Source organism: Podarcis tiliguerta (genome assembly GCF_965153285.1).
Source record: "Podarcis tiliguerta genome assembly, chromosome: 2".
Taxonomy (NCBI): domain Eukaryota; kingdom Metazoa; phylum Chordata; class Lepidosauria; order Squamata; family Lacertidae; genus Podarcis; species Podarcis tiliguerta.
The window spans coordinates 8034976-8052925 of NC_139535.1; the positions used below are offsets into that span (position 1 = coordinate 8034976).

Consider the following 17950-nt stretch of genomic DNA (forward strand, 5'->3'; position numbering starts at 1 on the left):
TGTTTACAACAGAGACTAAGTGGACATTTGGCCTGATCCAACAAGGATCCCCTTCTTTTCTTTGCCAAGTATGCAAAAAGAGTGGAGTCCTATTCCTCCCATTTGTGGAGTTCACACTTCCACATCTGTATAATACAGCGTGAGTCATTGGGAGCTGTTGTTGTCAGTGTGGGTCTGTGGCTGCCCTTGTGATGTGTCCCTGGCCTTCGTTCTGAACCATCAAGCCAAGAATGAAGTTTTTCCCACACTCGGAGCATTCATAAGATTTCTCCTCCACGTGGGTCCTTTGGTGTTTGATCAGCATATCTCACGGAGAAAAGTTCTTCTCGCACTCAGGGCATTCGTGAGGCTTCTCTCTGTTAACGGAGAAATCGGAGGGCTCCCTTGGACAAAAAACGAGGACACCAGCCAGGAATACCAGAACAAAACAGCAGCCAGTAGGCTTGGTCTTTATTGAAGACTGTCACAACAGGACTCCCACCTGCCACAAGGTGGAACAAGATGGAAGCCCCGAACAAAAGAGCCCCCAAACTTTTATTTGTTGCGTGGCGAGTTCCGCCCCCCACCAGGATAAATAAAGACACAAGACACCATAATTTTAAGGTTAAATGGGTGAATTAGGCCACAACTTTATTGAATTCAGGAATGAGAGGCATTGGCTTAGGCATTGGTCCTATCGACTATCTGGCTCCAGCCCATTTGCTGGAGACACGGGAAGGGTTAACACCATAGAGGGGAGGTCTCCTGCTGAGGCACGTCAACTAGGAGCTCCCCCGGGTCACTGCTGGGGGGGGCGTGCCTTTGACCCACACCTCCATAGGCTTCAGACAGGGCCACGCCCCCCGGAGTCCTTTATCGGACCACCCTTCGTTCACTGGTGGGAGGTGATGGCGTTCCTCCCCCCCCACATCCTCTTAACCCCTTCTTACCAATGCCTAACCGCCACACGAGCAATCACTCGCCGCCAATACTCTCATGCCTGAAACCAATCCCTTATCCCCTTTGCTATATTCATCAGCCAAACATCATTTCCTGCATCCGAAAGATGCACGCCATCAAACCGGTAGAGGGCCTCACAGTTGAAACGTATGCCCGGGTGTTCAATGACTTCCCACCCAGGGCTGCCACTCTACGCACCACCGCCCGATCCAAGGCTATTCATGGCTATTAGGCACCTGCAATCTCTCCAGATCCGCCTTTCCATCAACGAGGCCCAAATAATTGTGATGTTCGGGTAAGCGACCTTAAGCTCCTCAAAGTCACTAAAGATGTGCCACTGCAAATCAACTGCCTTTCGGTAAGCTAGATCATTTTCCCCTAATTGTATCTGTTATGTACTGATGTTCTCACCCTGGGCCAGCAGGGGGATACTGTAGATAGTTTTCACTCAGGTCCACGTCAGTTATTTTAGGCGGGAAACCCTGGGTTGTTGTTGCTACAATGTTGACAGCCGGCTCCTATAAAAGCAGGCCGGCTGAGCTGTTTGCTGTTCAGTCTGTCCAGCTTACAATAAAGAGCTGCTCTGGAGAAATCACTGTGTCGTCTGATATGTTCGCCCACTACTTAACAGTATCAGTAATACATCTGGGGGGCCCTCCACTGCCGCCCTGGCCTTAATTGCAGGCAACATCTCGGCCCAGCGCATTCCCCTCCGAGAGATCCAGGATATACTGATGCCAGACGGTAAGCCAAGGCACGGCCCGAGACCAGAATTGATGGCGCGGACCCTGGCCCAATGCACAATGCTGTGCCCGATTATCCAGGCGCGCACCCTCATATCTCCTGTAAGAAAATTGAAAGAACAGGCCAAGGTCAGGTAACCCCAGGTGAGCCATCATAATTTTTTTCTAACATAGCGTTTGTAAGCATCCGATTTCCAGGGGCCTAAGTCCTTAATCCTCTCGGCAGTGAGGGCCAGGTGCATTGCTGTGGTTGCCGCTCCTATCCTAAAAGAGTGCGCTGCGAAATCCGCGGGGGGAAGGCCGCATGCTGCCAGTGTTAAGCGCATGACACCACGAGTGAACTGGTGACGCGTCAGGGGTAAGCCATCTGCATGGATCAGTAGTGGCCCTGCCGAATTAGCCCCAGCCAAGTTAATCACACCCATTTGTCTTCATCTGGGTTTGTTATTTCTGGAATGGCTACCTGTCTGGCACTCAGGTATCAGGATGCCAGGGATTATCACTCAGGCAGAGGAGCTGCTGAGTAGCTGAGCTCACCTGTCTATATGAATTTCTGAAGTTTTCCCAGTGAGCCCGTACATAGAAACATTTATCAGCGAATTCTTACATTTGGTATCGTGCAGCAGAGGCCCTTTGAATAGATAGGAAGAAACTGTGAGGAAGTGTTTTGTGGGGACAAATCACAAAAGTCACAAAAGCGATTGTGCTGATTTTGGTAGTGGGCTGCATGTGCATGATATCTGCACCCCCCCAAACCTATACATATACACCCCCCCCCAAACCTATACATAAATTCCTGCAACATCTCCCATGTATACTTGAAGGAGCGTCTCCACCCCCATCGTTCTGCCTGGACACTGAGGTCCAGCACCGAGGGCCTTCTGGCAGTTCCCTCATTGCGAGAAGCAAAGCTACAGGGAACCAGGCAGAGGGTCTTCTTGGTAGTGGTGCCCGCCCTGTGGAACGCCCTTCCAGCAGATGTCAAAGCGATAAACAACTACCTGACATTCAGAAGACATCTGAAGGCAGCCCTGTTCAGGGAAGTTTTTAACATGTGATATTTTAGTGTACTTTTGGTTTCTATGGAAGCCGCCCAGAGTGGCTGGGGAGGCCCAGCCAGATGGGCGGGGTATAAATAAAAAATTATTATTATTATTATTATTATTTGGATCAATCAACCTGCAAGGATGATGGAAACTTTTCCCGCACTCGGGGCATTCATAAGGCTTCTCCCCTGTGTGGGTTCTCTGGTGCTTGATCAGCGTATCCCGGCGGGAGAAGTTTTTCCCACACTCGGGACATTCGTGCGGTTTCTCCCCTGTGTGCGTCTTCTGGTGTTCAATTAAGTTGCACGGGTGGTTGAAGTTTCTCCCGCAATCGGGGCACTCGTACGGCTTCTCCCCTGTGTGGGTCCTCCGGTGATTGAGTAACGTATCTCTGGGCATTCGTGAGGTTTCTCTCCTGTGTGGATCTTCCGGTGCCTCTTCAAATGGAGTTGCCACCGGAAGCCTGTCTCGCACTGGGAGCATTGATACGGCCTCTCTCTGGTGTGGATTCGCAGGCGACTCACCAAATTGGTCCTCTGACTGAAGCTTTTCCCACCGTGGGATTACATGTGCGGTTTCTCCTCAGTGTCGGTCAGTGTAGACAATGCTAGGTGGACCCAAGGGGTCTGTCTGGCTGACTCTGCTTTTAATAAGACAGCTACTTTTAAAATGAGGGATGTGGGTGGCGCTGTGGGTTAAACCACAGAGTCTAGGACTTGCCGATCAGAAGGTTGGCGGTTCAAATCCCCGCCATGGGGTGAGCTCCCGTTTCTCGATCCCTGCTCCTGCTAACCTAGCAGTTCGAAAGCATGTCAAAGTGCAAGTAGATAAATAGGTACCGCTCTGGCGGGAAGGTAAACGGCATTTCCGTGTGCTGCTCTGGTTCGCCAGAAGCGGCTTAGTCATGCTGGCCACATGACCCGGAAGCTGTACGCCGGCTCCCTCGGCCAATAAAGCAAGATGAGCACTGCAACCCCAGAGTCATCCACAACTGGACCTAACGGTCAGGGGCCCCTTTACCTTACTTTTAAAATGAGGCTGCATTTTAAATTGCATTTTAACCTGTATTTAAAATTGGATTTTCCCCCCCATTATGTTTTTACTGTAATTTTACTGGTGTTAGCCGCCCTGAGCCCGGCTCTGGCCGAGGAGGGTGGCGTATAAATATTATTATTATTATTATTATTATTATTATTATTATTATTATTATTCCAGCCTGTTTGCTCGCATGCCACCTCTCTGTTGGGTAGCTGCCCCACAGCCCCCAATGGGTTAAACGGATAGAGCCGTGTTTTGCAGAGAGGCCCAGGGAGCAGCCAGCCAATGCTGTCCCTTCCTTTTCCTGCCAGGGAACTCAGCTGCAAAACCATGGCTTCTTTCTGCAGAAGGTCAGAGAGGTGAGTGCAAAGCTGTGTTTTGGGGCAAGGAGGGAGGCGAGCCAGGAGGCCAGCGGAATTGGCAAGGAAAACGCATTCAGGGGGTTTGGAAGCGGCGAGGGTGTTTTGACATGTACGGAGTCAGACTGATGGTCCATCCAGCCCCGTTTTGTCTGCACAGGCAGGCAGCAGCCTCCTGGGGTTTCAGGACAGCCCTGCTTAGGGATTGACGCTGCATGCAGAGCAGGTTGTCTGCCCACTGCATCCCGTGTCTCTCCATACTGACCCATAGAGGAACATCATCATCATCATTCTACATTTTGAAATCATTTTTATTTGATTTTACAGATACAAAATTATAACAATCCAAATGCATATCCATATATAGAGATTACTCTGAATCTAGAGATTCCTCCCCCCCTCCATGGGTCCTAGTGTCAACATTTACAACTGCATATTATTTCATAATCTATATTTTATATAAATCCATACTATCCATGGTATTTGTTACACTGCAAGTGAGAGATTAAAATCCTGCTCATGTTTTCATCTGCTTGCCGTGGTCTCCTAAATAAATTACAATTTTTCCCTGTTCTTTTTTAAAGTTTTTGTCCTCTTGGTTCCTGAGTTTTCCAGTCAGCCTTGCTTGCCATTCCTCTCTGGTAGGGACTTTGTCTTCTTTCCATCTCTGGGCTAGTAGCATCCGAGCGCCTCATTATTATTATTATTTTATTTATACCCAACCCATTTGACTGGATTGCCCCAGCCACTCTAGGCAGCTTCCAACATATATAAAACATAATATTATTTTTTTTAAAAAAAACTTCCCTGTACAGTTTCCCTGTACCATTGGTTTCCCTACCTCAGTATTGTCCACACTGACTGACAGCAGCTCTCCAGAGTTTCAGACAAGAGTCCTTTCTAGTCCTACAGGGAAGTTTTTAATGTATGACATCTTAATGTATTTTTTTGTCTTGTGGAAGCCGCCCAGAGTGGCTGGGGAAACCTAGCCAGATGGGCAGGGTACAAATAAATTTTTTATTATTATTATTATTATTATTATTATTATTATTATTATTATTACCTGGAAATGCTGAGGGTTGAACCTGGAGGCCTTCTGCATGCAAATCATGTGTTCTGCTGAGCTGTTAACCTTTCCCTTTTTCCCAGCAGGGACAAAATTTTGCTATTTCTTGATCCCCAAGAAAGGCAGATAATACACAAAGCGCCATCTCACTTCTCGCATCCCCTTCCACTTGTCTTGCGATATACAAGATAAAACCCACATAGCAAGAAAGGTGCTGTTGTTGTTGTTTAGTCGTTTAGTCGTGTCCGACTCTTCGTGACCCCATGGACCAGAGCACGCCAGGCACTCCTGTCTTCCACTGCCTCCCGCAGTTTGGTCAAACTCATGTTTGTAGCTTCGAGAACACTGTCCAACCATCTCGTCCTCTGTCGCCCCCTTCTCCTTGTGCCCTCCATCTTTCCCAACATCAGGGTCTTTTCCAGGGAGTCTTCTCTTCTCATGAGGGGGCCAAAGTCTTGGAGCCTCAGCTTCAGGATCTGTCCTTCCAGTGAGCACTCAGGGCTGTTTTCCTTCAGAATGGAGAGGTTTGATCTTCTTGCAGTCCATGGGACTCTCAAGAGTCTCCTCCAGCACCATAATTCAAAAGCATCCATTCTTCGGCGATCAGCCTTCTTTATGGTCCAGCTCTCACTTCCATACATCACTACTGGGGAAACCATGGCTTTAATTATTCGGACCTTTGTTGGCAAGGTGATGTCTCTGCTTTTTAAGATGCTGTCTAGCTTTGCCATCGCCTTTCTCCCAAGGAGCAGGCGTCTTTTAAATTCACTAATTGAGCCACCAGAAACCAACTCTGCAGCTCAAATCAAAACCATAAGCAGACTGAGCAACACAAATATGAATTGCTTCGGAATTGTGGCGGAACAGAACCGCTTTTATCTGCCGTTGAGGAGGTGTCTGGGACATGTGCTTATAATGCAATTGTATGAACCTGCTAAGCCTTTTCAGCTCAGTGCCGGAACATCTGCTTGGCATGCAGACGGTCACAGGTTCAGTTCCCGACATCTCCATGCAGGGTTGAGAGAGAAATCGCTGCTGCTAGCCCAGAGATGTAATAGCAGATCAAGCTGGTGGATTGTGCCAAAATGGCTAAAATGACTGGGAAGATCAGAAAAAAGGAAGATGAAAAATGTAATGAGGAATAGAGGAAATTTATAATTTGCCTGTAAATGGAGACCACTGTAAACCGTTAAAATTGTTAGCGGGATTGCAATAACACTTGTAATGTAACAAGAACAATGGAGATATAAAAATCTGCATTATAAAAGATGCAGGAGAAAAGGTTTAACAATGAGACCCACGGAGGGGGAGGAGGGAAGTCCAGAGATTCGTAAGAATCTTGTAGTTTTGGAATGTGTTGTGGTATGATTGTAATTCTTAATACAGTGGTACCTCTGCTTAAGTACTTAATTCGTTCCAGAGGTCTGTTCTTAACCTCAAACTGTTCTTAACCTGAAGCACCACTTTAGCTAATGGGGCCTCCTGCTGCCACCACAGCACGATTTCTGTTCTCATCCTGAAGCAAAGTTCTTAACCTGAAGCACTATTTCTGGGTTAGCGGAGTCTGTAACCTGAAGCGTCTGTAACCCGAGGTACCACTGTATGTAAAATAAAAATTAAAAAATTGAGAAAAGGGAAAAAATCCTAGAGAACTACTGCCAGTCAGTGCAAACAGCACTGAGGTAGTTAGACTGATGGCCTGACTTTCTATGTTCCTAATGTAACACAGCTCTTTAAAAAAAAATAAAAAATCCTCAGGAATAATCTTCCGTCTTTTGTCTCTGTTGGATTCAGGACAGGGTCGTTGCCAATGGAGCTTCTTACCTCGCACCAGACTGAGTGTCTGAACCGAACGAAGCAGGCGACTGAAGACACGGTTTAGGAGCTGAGGTGGAGTGAGGCGCAGCTGTTGCTTTTCTGCACGAGAGACGGAAGGAGAGATGAACCGGAGTGAAATTCAAGCTTTGCCGAATCGGGGCGCAGGTCCGGGAACACGAGCAAAGAGGCAGGGCGGGGCAGGACCCAAATTGCATAAGGGGCCTGGAAGAGTCCAGCGGGAGGTTGTGGAGCCGTTCCAAACAGCCAGGCAGCCGCAAAACATGGGATGGAGCGCCCCACGCTTGCCAGAACTTGCCCCATGGGAAGACCCCATGCCTTGTCCGCTGTCTGCTGAAAGAACGCACTGCAACAGTGGCAGCCCTGAAGGAGATGGCGCAAGCAGCCTCCTGACAGACCTCAGCAGAGCATCCGAAGAGGCCTACATGGGTTTGGATTCTGGGCAAGGCAAGGAAGAGCCCTGGGAAAGGGACACCGTCGCCCTGGAGGCACAGCGGCTGAACTTCCGACGGTTCCGCTACCAGGAGGTTGAGGGACCACGCAAAGTGTGCAGCCAGCTCTGGTACCTGTGCCACCGGTGGCTGAAGCCAGAGAGGCACACCAAGGAGCAGATCCTGGAGCTGGTGATTCTGGAGCAGTTCCTGGCCGTCCTGCCGCCGGAGATGAGGAGCTGGGTCTGGGAAGGCAGGCCGGAGACCTGCGCCCAGGCGGTGGCTCTGGCAGAAGGTTTCCTGAGGAGGCAGCCAGCGGGTGAGAAAGAGGTGAGGGCATTTCTCTCTTTTCTTTTCTTTTTTGAAATAATTTTTATTTGATTTTACAAGTATAAAGATATAACAATCCAACTACACATTTGTTGTTGTTTAGTCGTGTCCGACTCTTCATGACCCCATGGACCAGGCACGTCTGTCTTCCACTGCCTCCCGCAGTTTGGTCAAACTCATGCTGTTATCTTCGAGAACACTGTACATATACAACTATACAACTATGTTGTTGTTGTTTAGTCGTTCAGTCGTGTCCGACTCTTCGTGACCCCATGGATCAGAGCACGCCAGGCACTCCTGTCTTCCGCTGCCACCCACAGTTTGGTCAAACTCATGCTCGTAGCTTCGAGAACACTGTCCAACCATCTCGTCCTCTGTCGTCCCCTTCTCCTTGTGCCCTCCATCTTTCCCAGCATCAGGGTCTTTTCCAGGGAGTCTTCTCTTCTCATGAGGTGGCCAAAGTATTGGAGTCTCAGCTTCACAATCTGTCCTTCCAGTGAGCACTCAGGGCTGATTTCCTTAAGAATGGATGCGTTTGATCTTCTTGCAGTCCATGGGACTCTCAAGAGTCTCCTCCAGCACCATTATTCAAAAGCGTCAATTCTTCGGCAATCAGCCTTCTTTATGATCCAGCTCTCACTTCCATACATCACTACTGGGAAAACCATAGCTTTTACTATACGGACCTTTGTTGGCAAGGTGATGTCTCTACTTCTTAAAATGCTGTCTAGGTTTGTCATTGCTTTCCTCCCAAGAAGCAGGCGTCTCTTAATTTCGTGGCTGCTGTCACCATCTGCAGTGATCATGGAGCCCAAGAAAGTAAAATCTCTCACTGCCTCCATTTCTTCCCCCTCTACTTGCCAGGAGGTGATGGGCCCAGTGGCCATGATCTTCGTTTTTTTGATGTTGAGCTTCAGACCATATTTTGCGCTCTCCTCTTTCACCCTCAATAAAAGGTTCTTTAATTCCTCCTCACTTTCTGCCATCAAGGTTGTGTCATCTGCATATCTGAGGTTGTTGATATTTCTTCCAGCAATCTTAATTCCGGCTAGGGATTCATCCATCCCAGCCTTTCGCATGATGAATTCTGCATATAAGTTAAATAAGCAGGGAGACAAAATACAGCCTTGTCGTACTCCTTTCCCAATTTTGAACCAATCAGTTGTTCCATATCCAGTTCTAACTGTAGCTTCTTGTCCCACATAGAGATTTCTCAGGAGACAGATGAGATGATCAGGCACTCCCATTTCTTTAAGAACTTGCCATAGTTTGCTGTGGTCGACACAGTCAAAGGCTTTTGCATAGTCAATGAAGCAGAAGTAGATGTCTTTCTGGAACTCTCTAGCTTTCTCCATAATCCAGCGCATGTTTGCAATTTGGTCTCTGGTTCCACTGCCTCTTCTAAATCCAGTTTGCACTTCTGGGAGTTCACGGTCCACATACTGCTTGAGCCTTCCTTGTAGAATTTTAAGCATAACCTTGCTAGCGTGTGAAATGAGTGCAATTGTGCAGTAGTTGGAGCATTCTTTAGCACTGCCCTTCTTTGGGATTGGGATGTAGACTGACCTTCTCCAATCCTCTGGCCACTGCTGAGTTTTCCAAACTTGCTGGCATATTGAGTGTAGCACCTTAACAGCATCATCTTTTAAAATTTTAAATAGTTCAGCTGGAATACCATCACTTCCACTGGCCTTGTTATTTGTAATGCTTTCTAAGGCCCATTTGACTTCACTCTCCAGGATGTCTGGCTCAAGGTCAGCAACCACACTACCTGGGGTGTACGAGGCATCCATATCTTTCTGGTATAATTCCTCTGTGTATTCTTGCCACCTCTTCTTGATGTCTTCTGCTTCTGTTAGGTCCTTCTGTTAGGTCCTGCTTCTGTTAGGTCCTGTTAGTTGTATAGTTGTATAGTATACAACTATACAACTATACAACCAACTGTACATACCCATAGTTAAAGATTCATTCGAATCTCTGGACTTCCACCTTCCCCTCCCTGGGTCCTATTGTTAACTTTTTCTACTGCATATTTTTCAGTAGTCCATATTTTATCTTACCCCATGGTTTCCAGAAATACTTGCTGCATTACAAGTTGTATTGCTAATGTTTTTATCTGCTGATAGTGGTCTCCAAGGTAAATTATAAATTTCCCCCATTCTTTATTAAAGTTTTGGTCTTCCTGGCTGCTGAACTTTCCAGTCAGTTTTGCCATTTTGGCATAGTCCAGCAGTTTAACGTGCCATTCTTCTCTGATAGGGACTTTATCTTCTTTCCATCTCTGGGCTAGTAGCATCCATGCGGCTGTCATCACATACATAAAAAGTCTTTTCTGCTCCTTTGGAATGTCTGCACGTATAAATCCTAATAAAAAAGCCTCTGGTTCTTTTTTTTTTTAGAAAAGTTAATTTGAGCATTTTTTTCATCTCATTATATATCATTCCCCAGAATGCTTTTATTACCTTACAAGACCACCACATATGACAGAAGGTGCCTTATTTTTCTTTACATTTCCAGCAGAAATTTGTACCTGCCTTATACATTTTTGCTTACTTACTGGGAGTCAGATACGAGATCATTTATTTCTAAGCCGACCCTGGCGGCATTCAAACTCTGTGATAATACCGCATTGTCGCCTGCTGTTTTCCCAAACAATGTGTTGTTTTTTGTGGGATTCTCAAAACAATGCATTGATCTTTGCCGGCTTCCCGAGACGCATCTGATGGGTCACTGAATCATAGAAACATAGAGTTGGAAGAGACCACAAGGGCCATCGAGTCCAACCCCCTGCCAAGCAGGAACCACCATCAGACCACTCCTGACATATGGTTGTCAAGCCTCTGCTTAAAGACCTCCAAAGAAGGAGACTCCACCACACTCCTTGGCAGCAAATTCCACTGTCGAACAGCTCTTACTGTCAGGAAGTTCTTCCTAATGTTTAGGTGGAATCTTCTTTCTTGTAGTTTGGATCCATTGCTCCCTGTCCGCTTCTCTGGAGCAGCAGAAAACAACCTTTCTCCCTCCTCTATATGACATCCTTTTATATATTTGAACATGGCTATCATATCACCCCTTAACCTCCTCCAGGCTAAACATGCCCAGCTCCCTTAGCCCTTCCTCATAAGGCATCGTTTCCAGGCCTTTGACCATTTTGGTTGCCCTCCTCTGGACACGTTCCAGTTTCTCAGTGTCCTTCTTGAATTGTGGTGCCCAGAACTGGACACAGTACTCCAGGTGAGGTCTGACCAGAGCAGAATACAGTGGCACTATTACTTCCCTTGTGGGAAGAGAACGATGGACTAGATGCACCCTGGAGGACCAAAGGTCCGCCCTTCTTTCCGGCACCTCCTTCCCCCTTTGCCCAGTACTTTTCCATCCTACCCTGTTGCCTTTTTCCAGCTGCCTTGACAGGGTTGTATTCTCCTGCTTGTTTCAGGTAGTGCCTACGAATCCCGCGGCTCCTTCAGAGGCCAGAGAGAAGCTGCCGCCTGTGGAAGTCAAAGAAGAGGGTGGCAGAGGTGGGTCCTCTTCGGGTAAGGTGGAGGTCCTTGGTTGCCTGAAGTACAGGCTTCTTCCTGTCCCGGGTTCTTAAACCTCAGCTCTGATCTTCCCTGCCCCTAGAACAGGAGGTGCCCATCTGATATCCGTGGGCACACAAACCTACAAACGCTTTCTCCGGAGGCTGCAGGATCAGCCCCGACAGCTGAACTGGGCCTTAAAAAAAATGTCCTATTCTTCTTTGGGGATCCCTCGTAGCCGAGTAAGATTGTCTTCCATGAACACAGTCTTAACAGTGAGTCCGTAAGTGACTGTGGAGGCCAATTCTGGATCCACACGTCCTTCCACACTGGGGACATAGGTTTCCGGGTGGGAGTTGATCACAGTGAGGGTTTGCCAAGCGTGCCTTCCTCTTAGCACGTTTCTCCCTTGTGTCCTGAATTTGAGCATCTTCAAAGCCCATGACACCTTTGGTAAAGGCTGTTCTAATTTTTTAAGATTTGCCTTCCGTTTATCCTATTGCAGTCAGTGCTTGAAAGGAGCTAGGCCATACATTTTAAGCGCTATGATACCTCTTTAAATTGTCATGGCTTTCCCCCCCTGCAAAGAATTCTGGGAGCTGTGGTTTGTTAATGGTACCGACAGTTGCTAGGAAGCACCTATTCCCCTCCCAGAGCTACAGTTCCCAGAGTGGTATAACTATCAATCTCTCCTCACAGGGAACTCTGGGAACTGTAGTTCTGGGAGGGGAATAGGGCTCCCCTAGAACACTCAGCAAAACCACAACAAACTCCAATTCCCATAATTCTTTGGAGGAAGCCATGGCTGCTTAAAGTGCTTTGGGGGGGGGCACTGTGGTCTAAACCACTGAGCCTCTTGGGCTTACCAATCAGAAAGTCGGTGATTCAAATCCCGGAGATGGAGTGAGCTCCCATTGCTCTGTCCCAGCTCCTGCCAACCTAGCAGTTCAAAAGCATGCCAGGTACCGCTGCAGAGGGAAGGTAAACGTCATTTCCATGCGCTCTGGTGTTCCGTTGCGCCAGAAGCAGTTTAGTCATCCTGGCCACATGACCCGGAAAGCCATTGTGGACAAACGCCGGCTCCCTCAGCCTGAAAGTGAGATGAGTGCCACAACCCCATAAAGTTGTACCTCTGGTTACGTACTTAATTCGTTCTGGAGGTCCGTTCTTAACCTGAAACTGTTCTTAACCTGAGGTACCACTTTAGCTAATGGGGCCTCCCCTTGCTGCTGCGCCGCCGGAGCACGATTTCTGTTCTCATCCTGAACCAAAGTTCTTAACTCGAGGTACTATTTCTGGGTTAGCAGAGTCTGTAACCTGAAGCGTCTGTAACCTGAAGCATATGTAACCCGAGGTACCACTGTAGTCGCCTTTGACTGGACTTAACTGTCCAGGGGTTCTTTACCTTTTTTCCCTTTTTACTTTAAAGCTATGGTGTGAATGTGGTCTCAGTTTTGCCCCTTGTGGAACTCAGCAGAGAGGAAGATAGGGAGAAATCTTGTGTAATTCCCAGAGTAGTTCACCGATCAACCCCTCGTCACAGGGAACTGGGAATTGTAGGCCCCAGAAGGAAGCCCTTAAAGAAATATGGCCCCTGAACTGCAAAACTTACCCAACCCTTGTGATAAAAGTATTTCTGCAATCCCCGCTATAAATTTTGGTTTTGCCCCCTCTCTTATGGACCAATACAGTGGTACCTCGGGTTACATATGCTTCAGGTTACAGACTCCGCTAACCCAGAAATAGTACCTCGGGTTAAGAACTTTGCTTCAGGATAAGAACAGAAATCGGGCTCCGGCGGTGCGGCAGCAGCAGGAGGCCCCATTAGCTAAAGTGGTGCTTCAGGTTAAGAACAGTTTCAGGTTAAGAATGGACCTCCAGAACAAATTACCGTATTTTTTGCACCATAACACTCCCTTTTTTCCTCCTAGAAAGTAAGGGGAAATGTCTGTGCGTGTTATGGAGGGAATGCCTACGGATGGCGGGGGGATCTGCTGCAGTCGTGAGCAGAGGATCCATGGTTCCCCTTCCTTCCCTCCTCTGTGGCTCACTTTGAAAAAGCAAAGCGGGAGAAGAGCCGCTGAGTGGGGAGGAGAGAGGGACAGAGAGCCTGCTTGCTTTAAAGGAGCAAAGCGGGAGAGGAGAGGAGCCGCTTACACGAGTGTAAGTGGCTCCTGTCCGGTTGGCTCCTTTAAAGCAAGCAGGCTCTCTGTCCCTCTCTCCTCCCCACTCAGCTTGCTAAATAGCAGCAAAGTTCTTCAGCTCGCTAAGCCGGGGATGAGCGGGGAGAAAAGCAGAGCCTGCTTGCTTTAAAGGAGCAAAGTGGGAGAGGAGAGGAGCCTTCTCCCTTTATACCCCTCTTCTTCATTATTAGCAGCATCCTTCTCCACCCACCCCACGCGTGCTCCTTGTCCCTTGAGTGCTTTTCCTTCGGCTGGGGAGGGTGGGATATAAATAAAACTAATTATTATTATTATTTATTATTATTCCTTCCCTCCCCACTTAAAACGTAGTTACAAAGCACGGATCCACATGGATCCTCAGGATTTTTGTACTGGGTCACCCCAAATTCACCATCAGATCACATAGCATGTCCATGGCTACATCTTGCACCCAAAAAATCACGCACCCACTGTTGCCTGGGGCCGCAGTGGTGCAAAAACGTGGTTACAAAGCATGGATCCACATGGATCCTCAGGATTTTTGCATTGGGCTACTCCAAACTCACTGTCAGATCACATGTCTGTGGCCACAGCATGAACCACAAAAATCATACATCCACTGTTTCGTTTAGAATATTTTTTTCTTGTTTTCCTCCTCTAAAAACTACGTGCGTGTTATGGTCGGGTGCGTGTTATAGAGCGAAAAATACGGTAAGTACGTAACCAGAGGTACCACTTTACAGCTTACTTTTGCCACTTACTAAGAACCAAGTTTATTTGCGACAATTATAATGTCAGCTACGACGTGAAACAACAATTCAAAGCAAGCTGGTAGTATCAAGCTATACTAAACCCACATTAAACCACTCCCTACCAATTCACCGCAAACCATTCCTCTAGATTATTGTTGCTTTCCTCTCCTTTAGGTGACAGCTGGCTGAATCAGCAGGAGGGTAATCCACAGCCGGAAAGGCCAGCCCAAGTAGGCCCTCATTTGCAATGTCAGGATAACAAAACAGCTTTTCTGCCTTATTCAGAGACAAAGATGGGAAGCCACCCGGAAGACAGTGTGAATGATCCTGAGAGAAACCCTGGGGATTTTCCAAAGATCCCTCCCAAAGGCAAGAAGCAAAGGACTTGTGGCGTCTGTGGGAAGAGCTTCAGCCGCAGCACCGGCCTGATCGCACATCAGAGAATCCACACCGGGGAGAAGCCGTACGAGTGTCCTGACTGCGGGAAATCCTTCACATTGAAGTCAAACCTGATAGCCCACGAAAGGACTCACAACGGGCAGAAGCCGTACGAGTGCCAGCAGTGCGGGAAAAGCTTCAGCGTGAGCTCGCAGCTCATTAAGCACAAGAGGACTCACTCAGGGGAGAAACCGTACAAATGCGCAGAGTGCGGGCAGGCGTTCCGCCAAAGCTCGCACCTTAGAAACCACCAGAGAATCCACACAGGAGACCGGCCGTTCAAGTGCTCAGACTGCGGGAAAAGCTTCAGCGTGAGCTCAGACCTGATCCGGCACGAAATATCGCACACGGGGGAGAAACCGTACCAGTGTCCCGACTGCGGCAAGCGCTTCTGCAACAGTTCGCAGATTATTACTCACCGGAGAGTCCACACGGGGGAAAAGCCGTACAAATGCCTGGAGTGCGGGAAAAGCTTCACCGTGAGCCAGCAGCTCAGCAGGCACCAGCGAGTCCACACGGGAGAGAAGCCGTACAAATGTCCCGAATGCGGGAAAACCTTTGGTGTCAGCACACTCCTTACGGGACACCTGAGAATCCACACCGGAGAAAAACCGTACGAATGTTCGGAATGTGGGAAAAGCTTCAGGCTGCGCTCAAACCTTATTGCACATCAGAAAATACACACCGCAAGGAAATCCTAGGCATTTTTACTGTGTGTGTGTGTGTGTGTGTGTGTGTGTGCGCGCGCTTGCTGGAGGAAGGATTAAATTTGAATTCAGTTCTCTGATTTTTCACAAGATTCACATATGGGACCTAGAGTTGCCATATTCTGAAGAGCAAAAAAGAGGACACATTGGCCAACTTTTCACTCTGGCCAATCTATCTGGCCAACTCTATGATAACTCTCATCATGAAATAGAGGCCGTGTCCTAGAAAAAGAGGACATATGGCAACCCTACCGGCGACCTGATCAGATCTATAGAATGGGGTAGCCCAGGGGTCTGCAAACTTTTTCAGCAGGGGGCTGGTCCACTGTCCCTCAGACCTTGTGGGGGGGGTTGGACTATATTGGGGGTGGGGGAATGAATGAATTCCTATGCCCCACAAATAACCCAGAGATGCATTTTAAATAAAAGGTCGCATTCTACTCATGTAAAAACACACTGATTCCTGGACCACCCGTGGGCCGGATTTAGAAGGTGATTGGGCCGGATCCGGCCTCCAGGCCTTAGTTTGCCTAGAAGAAGAATAAGAGTTTGGATTTGATATCCCGCCTTTCACTCCCCTTCAGGAGTCTCACAGCGGCTAACATTCTCCTTTCCCTTCCTCCCCCACAACAAACACTGTGAGGTGAGTGGGGCTGAGAGACTTCAGAGAAGTGTGACTGGCCCAAGGTCACCCAGCAGCTGCATGTGGAGGAGCGGAGACGCGAACCCGGTTCCCCAGATTACGAGACTACCGCTCTTAACCACTACACCACACTGGCTCTCAACCCATAAAGTAGCCACTGTGGGCCCCTCCAGAGGCTGGATTTCATCTTCCATGGCTAGCACGGCTCAAAGTAAGAAAAGGATTGGAGTTCTAACTTAACAACCTCTGGAGGGGACCACATTGCTACTCCCTGCCCTAGAGCAGCATTCTTCAATCTTAGGTCCTCAAATGTTGTTGGACTACAATTCCCATCATGTCCTTCGGCGAAACTGGCTGGGGATGATGGGAATTGTAGCCCAACAACATCATTCTCACAATTTTTTTAAAAAATTACTGGACAGGAATTTACTCTCAAGGCGACCTCCTGCATTAGGAGAATCCCTTCAATTTATTTGTTTTGAAAATGTCTTCACCCAAAGGTGTTTCGTTATAGGAGCGAAGGGGGAAGACATAAGGGGACCCCATCGCAAAATACAAACATAGGAGGTTTGTCAAAGCCATTGTGGACAAACACCGGCTCCCTTGGTCTGAAATTGAGATGAGCGCCGCAACCCCATACAGTGGTACCTCTGGTTACATACTTAATTCGTTCCAGAGGTCCGTTCTTAACCTGAAACTGTTCTTAACCTGAAGCACCACTTTAGCTAATGGGGCCTCCTGCTGCTGCTGCGCCACCAGAGCCCAATTTCTGTTCTTATCCTGAAGCAAAGTTCTTAACCTGAAGCACTATTTCTGGGTTAGCGGAGTGTGTAACCTGAAGTCTATGTAACCTGAAGCGTATGTAACCCGAGGTACCACTGTATTGGCTGTTGAAATGATTGCACCGACCTGCTTTGTGAATATTTGTGTGCATCGATTTACCGAGCCTTGAAAACCTAGCGGCCACCTGCAATAATTTACCCAGTGGCCGTATCTCTACAGAAGTGGGATGGGCTGTGGGACACCTGCCTTGCGTGCAGAAGGTTCCCAGTTCAATCCAGGTAGGGCTAGGAGAGTTTCCCTGCCTGAATTCCTGGAGAGCCATTGCCAGTTTCCTTAAAAGGGACTGAACTATATGGAGCAAGGGTCTGAGTAAAAGACTGCTTCCTATGTTCTTGCCTGGATAGCTCAGTTGGTTAGAGCGTGGTGCTGATAACACCGAGGTTGCAGGTTCGATCCCTGTATGGGAACTCTGAGACCTTGTTTGCCCCGTACAGTTAAAGCAGCATCCTATCCTAATAATAATAATAATAATAATAATAATAATAATAATAATAATAAATTTGTATTTATACCCTGCCCTCCCCAGCCAAGACCGGGCTCAGGGCGGCTAACAACCAATAATAAAAACAAGTTGATTAAAATACAATTTAAAAGATTAAGATACAACATTAAAACATTAGGGTGCAATCTCTTCATAGGAGGAGAAAGGAAAAAGAAAGAGGGGGAGGGAATCAAACGGATTTCAAGCCAAAGCCCAGGTGGAATAACTCTGTCTTACAGGCCCTGCGGAAAGAAATCAGATCCCACAGGCCCCTGGTCTCATGAGACAGAGCGTTCCACCAGGCCGGAGCCAGTGTTGAGAAGGCCCTGGCTCTAGTTGAGGCTAATCTAACTTCCTTAGGGCCAGGGACCTCTAAGGTGTTGCTGTATATGGACCTTAAGGTCCTCCGTGGGGCATACCATGATCTTATGAAAAGATCATGGCTTCCCCCAAAGCATCCTGGGAGCTGTAGTTTGTTCCGGGTGCTGAGCTACAACTCCCAGAGTTCCCAGAGAAGAGGGATGGATTCTTAAACCACTCTGGGTATTGCAGCTCTGTGAGGGGAATTGGGGCACCCTAAAAGGGCTCTTTAAAGTGGGGTTATGGGCCCCATCTGCA

The 17950-nt window shown here is 47.9% G+C and overlaps 1 protein-coding gene and 2 long non-coding RNA genes across 6 annotated transcripts in view; 1 reads left to right on the plus strand and 2 right to left on the minus strand.

Moving 5' to 3' along the window:
* The window catches only part of LOC310671048, a 105918-nt gene extending 96725 nt beyond the window's left edge, over positions 1 to 9193 (minus strand). The window contains exon 1 of the long non-coding RNA XR_014507713.1: positions 8912 to 9193. This is a non-coding gene — a long non-coding RNA (uncharacterized lncRNA). The remainder of the gene's footprint in view (positions 1 to 8911) is intronic.
* The window catches only part of LOC310671060, a 184643-nt gene that overhangs the window by 134448 nt on the left and 32245 nt on the right, over positions 1 to 17950 (minus strand). The window lies entirely within an intron of this gene.
* LOC310670404 (uncharacterized protein) lies at positions 3948 to 15362 on the plus strand. 4 transcript variants are annotated; one of them, XM_083425718.1, is made up of 4 exons: positions 3948 to 4125; positions 6986 to 7788; positions 11225 to 11321; positions 14395 to 15362. In XM_083425718.1, the coding sequence occupies exons 2-4, from the start codon at positions 7132 to 7134 to the stop codon at positions 15357 to 15359; spliced, it is 1719 nt and encodes a 572-aa protein (XP_083281844.1). In that variant the 5' UTR covers positions 3948 to 4125; positions 6986 to 7131; the 3' UTR covers positions 15360 to 15362. The 4 variants fall into 4 exon arrangements, with proteins under 4 accessions (XP_083281844.1, XP_083281847.1, XP_083281846.1 ...); XM_083425721.1 differs by having other exon boundaries at positions 11225 to 11306; XM_083425720.1 differs by lacking the exon at positions 3948 to 4125 and adding an exon at positions 4182 to 4237.

Bases quoted from the DNA above. Each gene is read 5' to 3' on its own strand.
- LOC310670404 (XM_083425718.1), top strand. From the start codon at position 7,132: ATGAACCGGAGTGAAATTCAAGCTTTGCCGAATCGGGGCGCAGGTCCG. The intron at 7,789-11,224 runs GTGAGGGCATTT...TGCTTGTTTCAG, and splicing joins AGCCAGCGGGTGAGAAAGAG to GTAGTGCCTACGAATCCCGC. The intron at 11,322-14,394 runs GTAAGGTGGAGG...CCTCTCCTTTAG, and splicing joins CAGAGGTGGGTCCTCTTCGG to GTGACAGCTGGCTGAATCAG.